Source organism: Perissodus microlepis, chromosome 7 (assembly GCF_051167445.1).
Source record: "Perissodus microlepis isolate ML-2025 ecotype Zambia chromosome 7, ASM5116744v1, whole genome shotgun sequence".
NCBI lineage: Eukaryota > Metazoa > Chordata > Actinopteri > Cichliformes > Cichlidae > Perissodus > Perissodus microlepis.
The window spans coordinates 4,676,539-4,692,869 of record NC_140467.1 but is presented as its reverse complement, the minus strand read 5'-3'; the positions used below and the strand labels follow the sequence as shown (position 1 = coordinate 4,692,869).

At 37.1% G+C, this 16,331-nt stretch overlaps 1 protein-coding gene across 1 annotated transcript in view; it reads right to left on the bottom strand.

Moving 5' to 3' along the window:
• Window positions 1–231: 231 nt before the first annotated feature.
• The window catches only part of ptprjb.2 (protein tyrosine phosphatase receptor type Jb, tandem duplicate 2), a 40,985-nt gene continuing 24,885 nt past the window's right edge, over window positions 232–16,331 (bottom strand). The window contains exons 17-38 of the mRNA XM_084936737.1: window positions 15,152–15,424; window positions 14,619–14,888; window positions 14,256–14,519; window positions 13,488–13,748; window positions 13,107–13,358; window positions 12,443–12,709; window positions 11,958–12,218; window positions 11,618–11,869; window positions 11,143–11,412; window positions 10,775–11,038; window positions 10,258–10,515; window positions 9,787–9,874; window positions 9,642–9,686; window positions 7,968–7,976; window positions 7,775–7,862; window positions 7,280–7,370; window positions 6,931–7,007; window positions 6,595–6,729; window positions 3,122–3,238; window positions 1,571–1,731; window positions 1,318–1,453; window positions 232–1,225 (exon numbers count right to left, since the gene is read on the bottom strand). Of these exons, the coding sequence (XP_084792863.1) occupies window positions 1,073–1,225; window positions 1,318–1,453; window positions 1,571–1,731; window positions 3,122–3,238; window positions 6,595–6,729; window positions 6,931–7,007; window positions 7,280–7,370; window positions 7,775–7,862; window positions 7,968–7,976; window positions 9,642–9,686; window positions 9,787–9,874; window positions 10,258–10,515; window positions 10,775–11,038; window positions 11,143–11,412; window positions 11,618–11,869; window positions 11,958–12,218; window positions 12,443–12,709; window positions 13,107–13,358; window positions 13,488–13,748; window positions 14,256–14,519; window positions 14,619–14,888; window positions 15,152–15,424 (3,992 nt within the window). The 3' untranslated portion in view covers window positions 232–1,072. The remainder of the gene's footprint in view (window positions 1,226–1,317; window positions 1,454–1,570; window positions 1,732–3,121; window positions 3,239–6,594; window positions 6,730–6,930; window positions 7,008–7,279; window positions 7,371–7,774; window positions 7,863–7,967; window positions 7,977–9,641; window positions 9,687–9,786; window positions 9,875–10,257; window positions 10,516–10,774; window positions 11,039–11,142; window positions 11,413–11,617; window positions 11,870–11,957; window positions 12,219–12,442; window positions 12,710–13,106; window positions 13,359–13,487; window positions 13,749–14,255; window positions 14,520–14,618; window positions 14,889–15,151; window positions 15,425–16,331) is intronic.

Genomic DNA, 16,331 nt, shown 5'->3' with positions numbered 1-16,331 from the left:
TTAAAAAATATCTACAGGCGTACTCTTTTATTGAATTATCTTTAAAAAAGTAAAGTATCTGCCTCATGGTAAATCCTGCCCTTTGAGCCTGCACTTCTCTGGCCATTTTAACATCACAGTATTTCCATACAAGGATCGGATATGTAGCAGGAAGTGACATAACATTACAGTTTCTGTGAGGAATGCACAATGTAGAAAATAAGGGGAAAAAATGGACTAAGTTCGTCAAAGTACAAACACCATAGATGCCAGGAACATGTTTAGTTTAATTGAGTTCCTGAGCTTTTTATTGAGGCAAGTAAAATTGCAAAAGTAAAATTGTAATAAAAGTATTGTATGTATAAAGAAATAATCCTAACAGTCTACAAAGCACTGGCCAAAATATTAATGCTACTGAAAAAAAAAACATCTCCATAGTAGACAGTGTAGAAGACAAATGCATCCAGTGCATTATTCACAATACAGTGCATACATGTGCAAAAGGCTCCTTCATTTAAACACATTGCAGAGTTCATATTGGCTTAAAATATGCACAAACAGACAGCTGAATTTCAGATGTCTGTCTTTTCCATTTGAAGACATAAGAGTGCCACCTATTGGTGAACTGGTGGAAAAAACTCTTTAAAATGCACACAGTCTTCATAACAGCATTTGTTTTATACAAGGCAAAGGTTATTATAAGTTTTTCCTGATCAAAAATACCTGTACAGCATCCATCACACTACCTGAGCAAAAAGATCTAATCATCAGTGAGTCATATACAGTATTGAGAAGCATTTATAAAACATCTGAGCAATACAAAAATATACAATTATAGCAAAGTGTCCAAGACACATAATCCATTATTGCAGCTCTACATACAGTTTCGTCCACTGTCAACATTCATAAATCTTAACAAATAAATATCAAATAATCTGAGTTTGAATCCAGGAAGCTAGATGACTGTTATCAAAAGCCTAAAAGGTATAAAAATAAATCCAGGAAAATGTGCTCACAGCCTCTCCTTCACAGATATTTGCTCAGTTTCTTTCTAAAAGTGAAGAGAGATGGAAGAACTGATGGACTTCTGGGCCTATGCGTTGTGGTATCCGTTTTTGGGAGCCCCCTTTTTTGGGCCTATATTTTCATAGATTGCCGCGGTGTTTTGGTAGATTAGATCCACATTGGTCCCCGTTCTCGACCGGATGATGTCCAAAGCACACTGGTTTAAGAACACATACTGGTCCTGCACATATATTAAATGCAAAAGTTCTCTGAGATATGGCATATCACTCATCACGTCAAACAACACACTACAGTGAATGTGAACATTCCTACCTCTGTCTGCACCATAAGTGGTCGGTGCATGCGCAGATCATGAACAATGCCGAACACATCCACTGTATTTTCTCTTTCAATCTGGAAAATCAGTCTGTCTATGGCTATAAAGGTACCTGTGCGCCCCACACCAGCACTAATCATAAAGAACATAGAAACACAGATATATAAATATATATATATATTTTTGAAAACAGGTCACACTGGATAAATACAAAGTTGTGGGTGTATTTGCATGTGTGCTCTGTCAAACCTGCAGTGGACCACTGTGGGCGAGTGTCTTGAGTACTGGTTCATGTGCTCTCTGACTAAATGTCTGAAGCTGATGAGGAGCTCTGTGGTTTCTGGTACCCCGTGATCTGGCCAAGCTGTGAAGTGGAAGTGACGAACTGCTCGGGTTTCTGCTGTTTTCACCTGAAGGACAAAACAGCGAAGCACCTCAAAACAGCTGAAGATCCTCAAGACACAATAACACATACTAGTGATGGGAATTCCAGCTCTTTTTAGAGAACTGGCTCTTTCAGCTTGGCCCACTACAAGCAGCTGGCTCTTTCGGCTCCCAAGCGGCTCTTTAGGTTGTTTTGTTGCTTTAATTAATTTATTATCAATAACAATATAAAAGTTATGCACAAAATGAATTACCAATGTAAAAAATAGTGTTTTTTTTATTTATACATGTTTATTATATAAATATGCTTTTATTTATTCACTTCACATAAAATGTAAAAAATAAATTTGAAAACATAAACATATTACAAAAAACAACTATTTACAATTCAACTTTTAACTATTTAAATTTTCAGCTTTTTCTGTTTCAACAAATTTAAAGTGAAACAACACAAAACACTTCAAACCACAACACAATAAAATATAGAAGATACCGCCATTGCTGGAAACTGGAATTGGCTGGGCCGCGCTATTCCAGTTTCCAACAATGGCAATAGCTACTTAGTTTTAATATTACTTTCTGGCTCACAAAATAAACTTAAGATAAGGCAACGTAGTTGTGTAAACTTCAAATATCTGCTCGGTTTATCAAGACATCACATATTGGCAAAAGTGCTCCAACGTTTTCGGACACGTTCTTGCGCCAGTTTGAAGTTTTGCGAGTTCATCTTAATTTTTTTTCTCCCATGTCCCTCGCAGGGCTCGGTAAGAGAGAGGGAGGGTAAGAGAAAGGAAAAAAATGAATAAATAAATAACACGGCTCGCGATAAGGAGCTGGCTCCCATCGTTCACTTCAAAGAGCCGGCTCTAAGACCCGATTCATACTCGACTGATACATCACTACCACATACCTCAAACGGTAACTGGACAACATGACAAAAATGTGTTGCAAGGATTTATGTTTTAAAGCAAAAGCAAAATTGCCTTTTCACAACCCTCAAAGATACAAAGTATTAGTTATATAGATGTAAACAGAGAGAACTTCAGTCAACACTGACCTTGTTATTAACATAGATTTGTTAAGACATTGGAAAGTTTAATAGGTAGTCTATTTTGGTTGTAGGACGCCTACTGTAAATCATGTTAAATATTCAGGGACCATAGGGTTTTCCAATCTAAAGGTCTTTCTCCCTTTCCTAAAAATACTTCTGAAAAATTATAAATATTTATTACAAAAATAATTTACAAATATGGATATATGCTGTATGAAGTATGCTTCCTTCCCATTGTTACCAAATGCTTGGTGATAGGGGGTCGTGTAATTCTTGGGCTTTCTTCTATTATTGTAGTATATTTATCTTTAGCACTGACACTATATAGACAAAACAATATTGAAACCAATGTGAAAACCACTCACATTTTTAATGTCAAAGTCCCTGAGGGTCCAGTCCTCAAGTGTTATTTCAGAGGTTGCTTTTACAATGATGTTGTCACACCGCTTGGTACCAGAACTCCAATACTGCTCACATTTTACCTGGAAAGGAAATGTTTTAACTTTAAAAAAAACCTGCAAACATTGTAAAAATAACATTTACATTAAAAAAAACACAGAGCTGTAAAAACATCTATCGTTTCATTTTACGCTATCATTTATTTCATGGTGTCGCAAAATAAAAAGTTTAAGGAACTATTTTTTCAACGTTTTGTGTCACTGCAGTGGCTATATTAATTTCTTAAAGTTCTCTCTTTCTCTTATATTTAATATAAACACACTACAGACGGAAAAGAGCATGTTTTTACGCGTTGTCGTAGCAACAACAACGGTAAAACCATCGCGTGTCAGCTTGTTTATTTTCCATACAAACCTTTCACAAGAAAGCTCAAGATCCTGTTGAGACTTTTCAAAATAAACTGAATCACGTGAAATAGTTTGCAGAGTGTTTACGGATGAGAAGCTAAAAAGAGCTGTCAGAAGCTAAAAAATAAACCTTAAAACAGGCTTTTCACCGCAGCACGCCGTGTAATAAATACTCACAAAGAAAACGGCAGCCATTACAACTTATGACTAAAAATGTGTAGTTTTATGCATCTGTTAAAACACTCGACTCCAGGTACACGACGTCCAGCTGTAAACACTTCACGCAAGTTGCCCGAGATTCACAGAATTTACAGAAAATGTTAAAAATTTGTGATTTATATCGTAGTCGGGACGATAGATGTATTATATCGGGATATGAGATTTTGGTCATATCGCACAGCCCTACTAGAGCTACAGGGGAACATCACATGACTGTATAGAGCGTTATTAAATTTATTGCCAATGCAATCATATGGCACATTGACTTCTGAGGACATTTTAGACGGCACTCATCATCAAAAAGGTTGCCGACCCCTGGTATAGATGGAAACATATGAATAGATCACAGGGGATCTAACTTTTTCCTCAGCTGTATCGTTTCATTCTTGGCCTCTATTAGACTCATTCTGAATGATCAAAATAACCCTCGTTTATCTGGCACCTGGTGTTGATACCACCCATGTCTTAAACGGTGTCCTTTCGTGGTCACGTTCCCTTTATGACAACTTTCTTCTGATTAGCTGTCCATTGCAAACAAAAAGTTTGGGCAGCAAGTGGGTGGGATTACTGTGGTCACATTGATATTATACAGGTGTATAGAGTGGGGTTATGTAAACCTGCCATTAAATTACAGCTTAGATCCACCAAGATCTTCAAGGTCATGATTTATTGGTGAAAAATAAACAAAATGCCTTATAACTATGAAATTATGGTTCTTCTAACTGTGATATATATGGTCAGTATATAGGAAGTACTGTATAAAGATTTTAAATGTTTGTCAGATGACCTTTGACGTCTCCTTCAAGCTCAATAGATTGATCTGAAGGTCAAAGTGACAATACAACTATATTTGCGTAAGACTGTTTCTTCCTTCCATTTTTTGTATGGACTCTATATATTGGCTATTATTTATTATACAGGCATATAAGGAATGATGTATGGTGATTGTAAATATTACATTAATTAAAAAAATTTTGTAGATGGATTTACAGAAGAATTCTGATTTAATTCTGCAATTCTGTATCATTGTTAACATTTAACAGAATTTTCTTAAACAATGAAATGACCGCTACATGTTGTCTATATCCACATGAATAAAACAATAATCCAAAAATAATTATACTCAAAATTATATCAATTTTATCATAATGGAATTTCATTGATCAAATAAGTCTGCATTATTTGTATACCACACTTTTTAGGTAATATATAAAATATATGATATTATTCCCTTGGCAGTAACTACTGCCATGCGAATGAGCTGCCTTGATAGACATTTATGCTCCTTTAGTGATTTTTGTATTCTCGCTCATTTTCTTTCCTATTGTCTGTTAAAGTTGTTTGTGAATGCCATCACAGAAAATGTCACTGATATAATTTAGGATAAGATGCTTTTGCTGAAGGCACATTTTTCTTTTTAAAATATGGGAGTACATTGTGTGTGTCTGTGTGTGCAAATTAGAGATGCCACTTTATGTCCAATATCATACATTTGGATATTTGCCGATACCGATATGAATCCGATATAGTGTATTTTTTTAATCAATAAAACAGTTTTTTAAAATATCTTGCTGCATTTTTTAATAAGTTCATACTCAAGTTTAAAAAAACAAAACAAAACACTAAAGCTATTGTGTTATACCTGTATGAAAAAACATTGCACCCAAAATATTTCATAGCTCAGCAATACTGATCAATCTAATAAACTTAAATCTACGCCATCCTCTCTATTCTGTTATTTTAAAGAGTACTTAACAGAAATATTATACATGATTATATAACATAATCAACCTTAATTTAATGCAGGTGTAAACAAAATGCACAGAAATCAATTATTTTTCTACAATAATTAAATAGATTCAACATCTTTCTTCAACAGAATTGCAGACTGCACAGATGGTACCTTCCCAAAGGAAAAAGTAGTATAGCTTACTAGGGTATATATTAGAATTAATAGTTACTATATATAGTAATGGACTTCTATACATTTTCCATCAGATTAAAATTTTGGTTGTACGATTCAGATAATTATTCATTAAAAGCTAGACATTTTAAATATGAATAAGAAAGGAAAGTATTTGTTTGTGCCCCCCTTTCCCTGTTAACGCCTACCTGCCCCCTGGCATAATTTTGCTAGATCTGCCCCTCCACAGTTACCAGCCATCAGCTGCGTAGAAAAGGATCCTGGTGTAGAAAGTAATATTAAATAAATGCTAACAACAGCTTATCAAGCTTAAACATGATGCTGTTGTTTAGCCGCTGATTTCCTCTTTCTGGCGCAAAGAGAGCCAAAAACAAAGAAGAGAGACGGACTCGCAACAGAAAAGCCGATGAGCTGATCATTGATCAGTTTCATGATTGAAGTAGCAGCAGGAGAGGAAGGGGGAGAAAGAGGCAGTCGCTCCATATATCTATATCGGTTGTTAAGCTTAACATGGGAATGATTTAACATTTACTAACATTCAGAGATGAACTTAAACACTTGCTTTACTTCTCTCTGGGATAACTTCCACGGAGATGAAATGCCGGGTTGGTAGCGAGGCTCCAAATGCTCAACCAGATCAACAACAGGTCTCGCATGCCACAGCCGCTCTATCACGTGCTCCAACGTGCTACGGTTATGAGCTGAGTTATGCCACGTCGCAAGTTTTGTGAGATTTAAGGGTTCGGATTCCATTTTTTATTTCTCTCCGATATTCGATACAGTAATTTAGGTCAGTATTGGACTGATTCAGATACGTAATATCGGATCAGTCTATCCCTACTGTAAACATGCTTGTCCTGCTAGTTGTGGTGTTTTTGTTAATACTCACTCGTCCCTGTTCATTACAGCGTGTCAGCATGACCAGAGTCTGCACATTCTTCTCCCAGATCATCCTCCAGAAATCGTTGACCGTGGTGGGTAAAGGACCTTGAGCTGCAATAAACTCCTTCCTCGAGTTGTAACCCTGCCAAATAAAATGTGAGCTCAACCACATGAAACAGCCAGTTGGAGTTTTCTGAGATGTTTTTCAAAGCAGAGTTTACATGAAGGCAGAAACGTTTAACAAATGGCATGTCAAGAAGCAAAGTTATATTGCTCAGTAGGATGCTTGCTGATGCTGCAATGACTGTGGCAGAGAGCTGCTTCAAAAAGTGTCAGTACGCACCGGCATGTAGTTAGCATTGATGTAATCATCAGACGGACTTCCATGGAGAATGGAAAGTTTCACCCTAGAAGAGTCATCTAGGAGGTGAACAAGAGGGTAAATGAAATGTAAGAGATGAAATTAAAGGGAAATCTAATGAGCATGAAAGGAATTAAAAATTATTATTGTTAAAAAAAAGTATTAGAAATTATTTTCCTACACTGTTATGCATTAAGAGATGCATGCTATTTTTTGGTTCAAGGCACAAAGTAAAATGGTAGCAGATGCTGTAAGGCAGGCAATGATATTGTTTAAAGAGTGAGGGTGTTATGGTCAAAGCAGCAGAGATGGATTTGTTAAAGTGACTCACATGGAAGCACATTGTTGTAGCGATTCTTAGGCTTGTTCTCCACATTCAGTGCATGTAACTTTGACTGAGCTGTGCCAACAACCTTCAGGTCCTTTAAAATACAGAAAAAAAAAGTTGGTGGCTACATGCGGAGTACCAGAGAAGCAAATGAAACTTTTTCCGGGTAGTTTTTCTCTTTTTTGCCCTTTGCTTTTTTACATTACATTTCAGTATTATTTTGGCTCATTCTGGTAACAGTAATTACATTTGATTTTGTTTCAGTTGCACCTCTCCAAGATGTCTCTTTTCAGGCAGCAAAAAGCTTTTGGAGCACTGTAAGTAATACTGTAAAGCTGTACCAGGAATGATTTATTACTGTTATACTGACATTGACACTGGTGAGTGTGTCTAGAACACAAATTGTTAAAATAAGAAATCAAAATAAAAATGTTCTACTATGAATAAGTATATTTACAAATCAAGAGTCAGTTAATATATTCAGTTTTGGGGATTTACCTCAAATTCTTCTGCAAAGCCACAGTTGGAGTCTGCTCTCTGCTTCTTGTAATAAGCCTCAAAGTCCTCCACACTCACGGCCACACTTCTGCTCAAACCAAAGTTTAGGCAAGAGTGATAAGGTTCTTTCAGGAAAGAATTAATATTTGGAAGATATGCTGAAGCTTTGAGAGTTAAAAAATGTTGTACTTACACTTTGGCTCTATAAAAAATGCAAAAAAGAAGAATAAGTAGCAATTAGAGGAACAATTGTTGTCTAAGTACAGGGAGTGCAGAATTATTAGGCATTTTTGAGGAATAATTTTATTATTGAACAACAACCATGTTCTCAATGAACCCAAAAAACTCATTAATATCAAAGCTGAATGTTTTTGGAAGTAGTTTTTAGTTTGTTTTTAGTTTTAGCTATTTTAGGGGGATATCTGTGTGTGCAGGTGACTATTACTGTGCATAATTATTAGGCAACTTAACAAAAAACAAATATATACCCATTTCAAATACTTATTTTTACCAGTGAAACCAATATAACATCTCCACATTCACAAATATACATTTCTGACATTCAAAAACAAAACAAAAACAAATCAGCGACCAATATAGCCACCTTTCTTTGCAAGGACACTCAAAAGCCTGCCATCCATGGATTCTGTCAGTGTTTTGATCTGTTCACCATCAACATTGCGTGCAGCAGCAACCACAGCCTCCCAGACACTGTTCAGAGAGGTGTACTGTTTTCCCTCCTTGTAAATCTCACATTTGATGATGGACCACAGGTTCTCAATGGGGTTCAGATCAGGTGAACAAGGAGGCCATGTCATTAGTTTTTCTTCTTTTATACCCTTTCTTGCCAGCCACGCTGTGGAGTACTTGGACGCGTGTGATGGAGCATTGTCCTGCATGAAAATCATGTTTTTCTTGAAGGATGCAGACTTCTTCCTGTACCACTGCTTGAAGAAGGTGTCTTCCAGAAACTGGCAGTAGGACTGGGAGTTGAGCTTGACTCCATCCTCAACCCGAAAAGGCCCCACAAGCTCATCTTTGATGATACCAGCCCAAACCAGTACTCCACCTCCACCTTGCTGGCGTCTGAGTCGGACTGGAGCTCTCTGCCCTTTACCAATCCAGCCACGGGCCCATCCATCTGGCCCATCAAGACTCACTCTCATTTCATCAGTCCATAAAACCTTAGAAAAATCAGTCTTGAGATATTTCTTGGCCCAGTCTTGACGTTTCAGCTTGTGTGTCTTGTTCAGTGGTGGTCGTCTTTCAGCCTTTCTTACCTTGGCCATGTCTCTGAGTATTGCACACCTTGTGCTTTTGGGCACTCCAGTGATGTTGCAGCTCTGAAATATGGCCAAACTGGTGGCAAGTGGCATCTTGGCAGCTGCACGCTTGACTTTTCTCAGTTCATGGGCAGTTATTTTGCGCCTTGGTTTTTCCACACGCTTCTTGCGACCCTGTTGACTATTTTGAATGAAACGCTTGATTGTTTGATGATCACGCTTCAGAAGCTTTGCAATTTTGAGACTGCTGCATCCCTCTGCACGATATCTCACTATTTTTGACTTTTCTGAGCCTGTCAAGTCCTTCTTTTGACCCATTTTGCCAAAGGAAAGGAAGTTGCCTAATAATTATGCACACCTGATATAGGGTGTTGATGTCATTAGACCACACCCCTTCTCATTACAGAGATGCACATCACCTAATATGCTTAATTGGTAGTAGGCTTTCGAGCCTATACAGCTTGAGAGTAAGACAACATGCATGAAGAGGATGATGTGGACAAAATACTCATTTGCCTAATAATTCTGCACTCCCTGTATATCATACATACAGTATAACAAAATGATAAAAATACAAATTTTACCTTAAAGATTGAATCTGGATGTCTGGTGATTCTTTTTTGGCTAGCCTACAGGAGTAGATAAAGTATATAAACTGTAAATATAGAATTTATTCATATACACGGATATTTAATGAACATGTTTTTATCACTGGTGATAGTGGCAAACCTTTTCCAGCAGATAATAAAGGCGATGAGGACACTGAAGAGAATGAGAAAAACTGCTACTGATACAGCAACAGCAATAGTAGTGATAGCTACAATGTTTGGAAAAAATGTAACAGAGAAATGAAGAAAGATTTCATTAGGCATTCGTAAAATTGGTCCATTAGAGTCGTTAAACATCCTTGGATCAATCTGTAGTATGAAACTATTGTGTGTGACACCATTCGATTGCACCAAGCTAGCAGAATTTACTGGCATGGGCAGCTCTTTGATAAAAAAATAAAAGTGTACTATCAACTACAGCTCAACCAACAAAAGCAGTCACAGACAAATGAATGCATAGATGTTTTTGAGCACCATTAAGGAAAAAGGATTTTATTAGGAACTGGTATTTTCTATAAAAGGCTTCTCTATGTATCTCAAACTCTAGTTTTTAAGTACATTAGAACACTAATATTATTACACAAAGCCTTACCTATGCCTGTTGAGCACTCGCGATACACAGGAATGCTGGGATTTCCATGGCTTAGAGTTATCACAGTCACATTATATATAGTATTGTGGTTAAGGCCAGAAATGGTATAATTGCAAGATGCAGTTGCACTGATGTTGTTTCCATTTACAATCATCTGGAAGCCAGTGTGTTGGCCATGGGGTGTGGTACATGACAAGATGATTTGTGCAGTATTGTCGTTTGGACCTTGACAGCCTAAGATTGTCACTGGGCTTGCATCTGTAGCATGAAACAGAAATAAGGAAAAAAACAGAACACCTCTAATGAACAAATCTGTCAGTTCTATTAAAGTATAATATTTCTATCAAATATCTAAAGAAAATACAAAATCTGTTTTTGACAAAATTTTATTTGTCAAAAACAGATTGTTCAATTATCTTGCACTGATTTTGGTGACAGTGGAATCATCAAAATTACATTTTTCATATGTAAAAGATAGGTGACAAAATTTTGCAGAATTATTACTTAGTGTCCGTACTTGTGCATTTGGTGATCATTACTGGTGCACCCTGTGTTTCATCAGAGGTCTCTGTGGTGACATAAATACTGTAGCACTGACCAGGTTCCAGGTTAGTGATATTATACCTAGTTTGTGTAACTGTGAGGTTCTGCATTTGGGAATTAGTTTGATTCCAGGACAAAAAGTATTTATAGCTGTTCTTGTAGTCAGGTGGATTGGTCCAGTTGACTGTGATGTGTGTCTCTCCTGGAGTGGCCGTGAGCTCCTGCACTGCCAGTGGTCCTGTCAGACATTAGAGAGATATTAAAGTTAATTCATACAGTAATAATGAAAGAGGAGACTGCCCAAACTTCTCCAATACTTCTTTACAGAAATGAAAGCCTTACTTGTTGTGACCATGTAGACGTGAACCGTCTCACTCTGAAATCCCAGTTCCCCCACAGTTTTCACAGAAATGTTGTAGGAAGTCCCAGAAGATAGGGAAGAGAAGTTCCAACTGGTGTTTGTGGTATTTATATTGTTGGATTGCTGGGATGACGTGTAAGTCAGCAGGTAGTAGAAATTAGCACCGGTCATCAGAGGCGCCTCTATCCATTGAGTTTCAATGGAGCTCGTTGTTTTATTCAGGATCTCAATCGGCCCAGGAGGGTTAGGGACTGGAGGAAGGGGGATGCAACATGTTACCTTATGTAAGTGCTCACTGTTTTAATAATTTTGTTTTACAGTTGTTTAGTGTAGTGTCAAATTAAACTTTATCAGTAACAGCTAAATTCTCAAAACCTGCTGAAGTAAATAAAAACATACATACATATTAACATATATGTGACTACACTCAAAATTGAAGAAATGTATTCTACTCACGAGTGGCGTTAGTAACAAGTTCAGATGATGCATTGAAGGGTCCACTTATTGTGGTTAACATGACGCTGTACGCCCGTCCAGCTGACAGGTTTTCAAACTGATAGGATGTATTCAAAGAGTTGAGGGATTTAATAGTTGTATTAGGTGTTAGGTAAAGAGTGTAACGCTCCACATTTCCTTTAGGTTTCGTCCATGTCACTGTGATGGAACTATTCGAATGACCTGAGATAGTGGGCTTTACTGTCTCGGGCTCTGTTGATGTGATGAGAGAACAAAGGATTAAAACATGTCAACAATGATAGTCTGACAAAGAAAACTAGAAATGGCAGCTGAGTCGTACTCGTGTACTGAGAAGTGCAGACTGTTTGTCCTTCAATGCCATTTGCTGCCACGACAGAAACACAGAAGGTACAGTTGGTCCCAGGGTCGAGGCCTGAGATCTGTATGGTTTCTTGTCCCAGGGTGTTGTTTTTGTAGGCACAGCCTGATGTAGCAACTCGATATTTATAGTCATCCCTGTACTCAGCTGGCTTAATCCAATTCAGATTTATAACAGTTGTGTTTATGGTTTCAGCCTTCAACTCAGTAATACCGTATGGCCCTACAAACACAGGAGGAATTATTATTATTATAACAACAGCAGTATTATAGGCATATGAACAGCACTTTTCTTATAACAGCTCTCTTTCACTGGAATAATGATAAACTACCCAAGCTCAGCTTTTGATGGTTGCTGACTTTGGTTCTTTTTACTGATTTAGTTTGAGTTTAGTATCGTGGATTTCCAGGAGAAGCAGAGATTCTGACAACATATACTGTACATACGTGTGAAGTAAGACACTGTCACAGGATCTGCCTGAGTGCCATCTGCTGTCAGTGTAGTGACAGTGAAGGTGAAGTTGCTCCCAGAACGAAGATTTCTGATTGTTGCATTTGTTATGTTCACATTTAATTTGTTTACAATAACATTGGACTCGTTGGTGACCTGCACCCAGTAAGAGTAGCTTAATTTGCTCTCCTGCTGTGTCCACACCAAGGTCACTGCATTTGTAGTTATTTCTGTCTGAGTCAGATTGGATACAGGAAATGGTCCTGAGAAAATGAGACAGATGAAAAACCTGTGATTGCTGCTACATGTTCCTCACACTCAGAGGAAAAAGAAATATGATAAATAGTATTAACAATATTACTATTTTAGAAAAAGGACACCTGCATTACATCTATGTACTCAGCATGTCGTACACAGACAATTGATTCCAAACATTTTAAAAATATGTCTGAATGACATTTTGTTGTCACTACATCCCCAAAAAGTAAACAAAACAAATAAAAACAAACAAACAAACAAAAACAAATACAAAGTGTACCAGTCAAAATAAACTCTGTCAGAGTGAAAGAAAAAGGATAAACTCAATAAAAATAAAATAATAAAAAAATCAGGAAAATCCACCATAACAATCACAATCTCATCAGCTGTATGTCTACTCACTGGTATAGTTTACTGTTGTCACTGATGTACTTTTATATCCCATCACACCCACAGTAACAACAGAGATATTGTAGGGGCTTCCAGATGGGAGGTTTCCCAGCAGGAACCAGTTGTCTTTTGTCACAAAGGCGTTAGTGGTGGTGACACTAAAGTTGTATTGCTTGTGGTTCATGTTCTGTGGGAGGGCCCAGGTGAAGTTGATGGAATTAACAGTCTGAGATTGCACTGTGATGGAGCCAGGAGGGTTGGGAACTGAAGAAGGAGAAGGATTTGATTATTTGATTGATTAATTCAAACAATACATGCAGTTTTAAAATAGGTGTTGATAAAAATGCTGAATATACAATTTGAGGCAGAAGTCAGATTGTCAATGAAACTCACAAGTTGCGTTGCAGACACGTGAACTGTTATTCTGAAAATGTCCACTTTTGGTGATCAACTGGACACAGTAAATTACTCCTGGTGTCAAGCCCCCAAAGACTGTGTTTGTAGTTTGATTGTTTACATCCGTGCTGTTCACTAACTGTCCAGCACTATTTAGCACAACACTGTAACTGGAGACCTTCCCTGTCACCAGTGTCCACTTCACTGAAAGGCTAGTTGTGGTTCCTACGGCTGTAATGTTTGAGACTGCTTCAGGCACTGGATAAAAAAGAAGATTCAAATTAAATGAACATTAATATTGGACTAATAGGGGCCGAGTAGTAACACAAAGAAAATATCAACCAAATTACTTGTTTTCTGACCAAAAACATGTTTAAAGATTTACTTTTAGAAGTTTATATAACATCACTAAAACCCTGATAATGTTATATTTTGGCTCGGGGTTGAGACCTTTCACAGAAAGGATAGAAACTAAAGAGCAAAGGTATCGAGCTAACGGCTACTGATTGTCAAACAGGGAGGAAAATTTTTTATGAAAATTGTAGGCTTCAGCTTTACTGAAGCTTCTATATCTGCCTGCGGTGCCTGGAACTCTTTTCTCTTAACAGTTCCCCTTTAAGAAAAAAAAATGCTATACATATAAATACAATAATACAATATCACATATAACCAAGCTCTGACAGTCTGTTGGATATCACTATAAATTGCAAGATGGATTAGGAAGACTTGACTTTGAAGCACATTTCAGAGATTTTTAAGACATACTTGTGTAACTCTGTGTATTTTCCTCTGTGGATTTGACCCCTGCTATAACCGTGAACACAGAAAATGTGTACAGCTCTCCAGAGGTCAGATTATAGAAGGTGTACGTCTCATTCTTTGTCGAATCATTCTTTATCTCGCTGCCATTCTGTCTTGCTATGACCAGGTAGGAGTAGGAAGGCTTGTAATCATTTTGTCTGGACCACGTTAGCTTGATGGAGGTCATGGTCACACTCTCCACTGTGATGTTGGTCACAGGTTCGGGCACTGTAGAAATTTGCAGTTTGAAGTATTCAAGTGACAAAACACAGACCAAACAGCACTGATACTTCAACAGTTTGACTGAGTTTATATCTTAGTTCTTACTTGTGTAACTGAATCCCTTCTCCACCGTAGATTCACTTCCTTCTGCAGCTTTTGTTCTGACTGTGACACTGTAGTTAGTTCCTGGGTTTAGATTCGGTACAGAAGTGCTGTTATTGGTGATGTTTGTTGAGTTAATAAGTCCTCCTGTGTCATTGTAAGAGTCAACTAAGTATATGTAATACGATTTGACCCCCAGTGGATTTGACCAGTTCACATTTAGTGAAGTAGTAGATTCAGGGCTGACTATTAGATTCCTCACTGGGTTTGGTACTAAAAAAAGATGACAAATTGGAAAACAATGTTAAACAACCGAAGTTAAATGATTTGCACTTATTACATCAAAGATCCATGTTGCATGTCATACCAAACTCTTCACACCATATTTACTGTCTATATCTTAACAATAAACTGTCCAACACTAACACTCATATTATATATTGATTAATATGAAGTGTTCTTAGGTGCTAGCCAGTAAAACCATGCATTAAAAACAGACAGTCTGATGGCTTTGTTTTTCTCTTTGTTGTACTTACAGGTAAAAGAAGAATTCTGAACAACTGTGCTGCTTAAATTTCCAGGTCCAGTAGTTTTTACTGTTACAGTGTATTTGGTTCCAGAGTCAAGGAGTGAAAGCAAAGTGTTATTTTGAGTGGAAGTTGTGTTTTGACTGAGACCACCCACAGCCTGATAGGTGATACTGTATATGATGCCTGGAGCTCCAATCATTTCATCAGGTGTTGCCCACTGCAGCTGGAGTGAGGAGTTGCTTCGGCTACTAAAGATGATGGACCCAGGAGGTTTGGGAACTAAAGGGTACAAATAACACCATCTTTAAGTCATTTTGCTATTTTAAAGAAGTACAAAACAGTTCAGTCCCATAAAAGTGTAATAAAATAAGTCTACTCCTATGTTTCCAGATAGGATGCCAACCTTTATCTACACAGTTACAAAAGGGATCAAATAATTTCAATGTGATTTTTTTTTGTTGTTGTTTCTGTTTTTAACTGTTTAGGTGTTTCTGCATAACGCATTTAAAAACAGCAATTGAATATAATATTTTTGTACCCAATTTAACATTTATTATCACAAGAATCTCATTATTCATGTTTGAAGCATTCTAATGGTATCCACAGTTGTTCTCAGGGTCTTAAAAAACATGGTGATAAAGAAAAGAGATTAGGTTGTTGGGCTTACCAGTGGCAAATGACACCTGGTCAGATGTATTCCAGAAGTTTCCAGCAAAAGCAGTCACGGTGATATTATAGAGTCTCCCGGGTTTTAAATAGGTAAAACTGGTTGTTGTGGCCATTGTTTGACTGGAATTTGTAAACACTAAGTTTTCATTGGATATTTTGACCTGATAATAACTAATGTTTCCTCGAGGCAAAATCCAGCTGATGCTTAAGGTGTTGGTTCCTTGTGTAACACTAATGTTCCCAGGCTTTTCAGGCCCCGTAGAATAAAGATGTAAATGGCATTTTAATAACACAACAAATGCATTATTAAAAACCAAAACATTAAAAACAATATTACAAGGTTTAGTCTGTATATAGATTCACAAATATTTGGACAGCTATACTGTAAATATATTTAAATTTCCTTCACTACTCGAAATTATGGATAGGGCATAAAGTGTAGAGCTTTAATTTGAGTAGGTTTATATTAACATTTAAAGAAGTAGTTGATTGATTTTAGTTGTTTCATTGTTTAGGG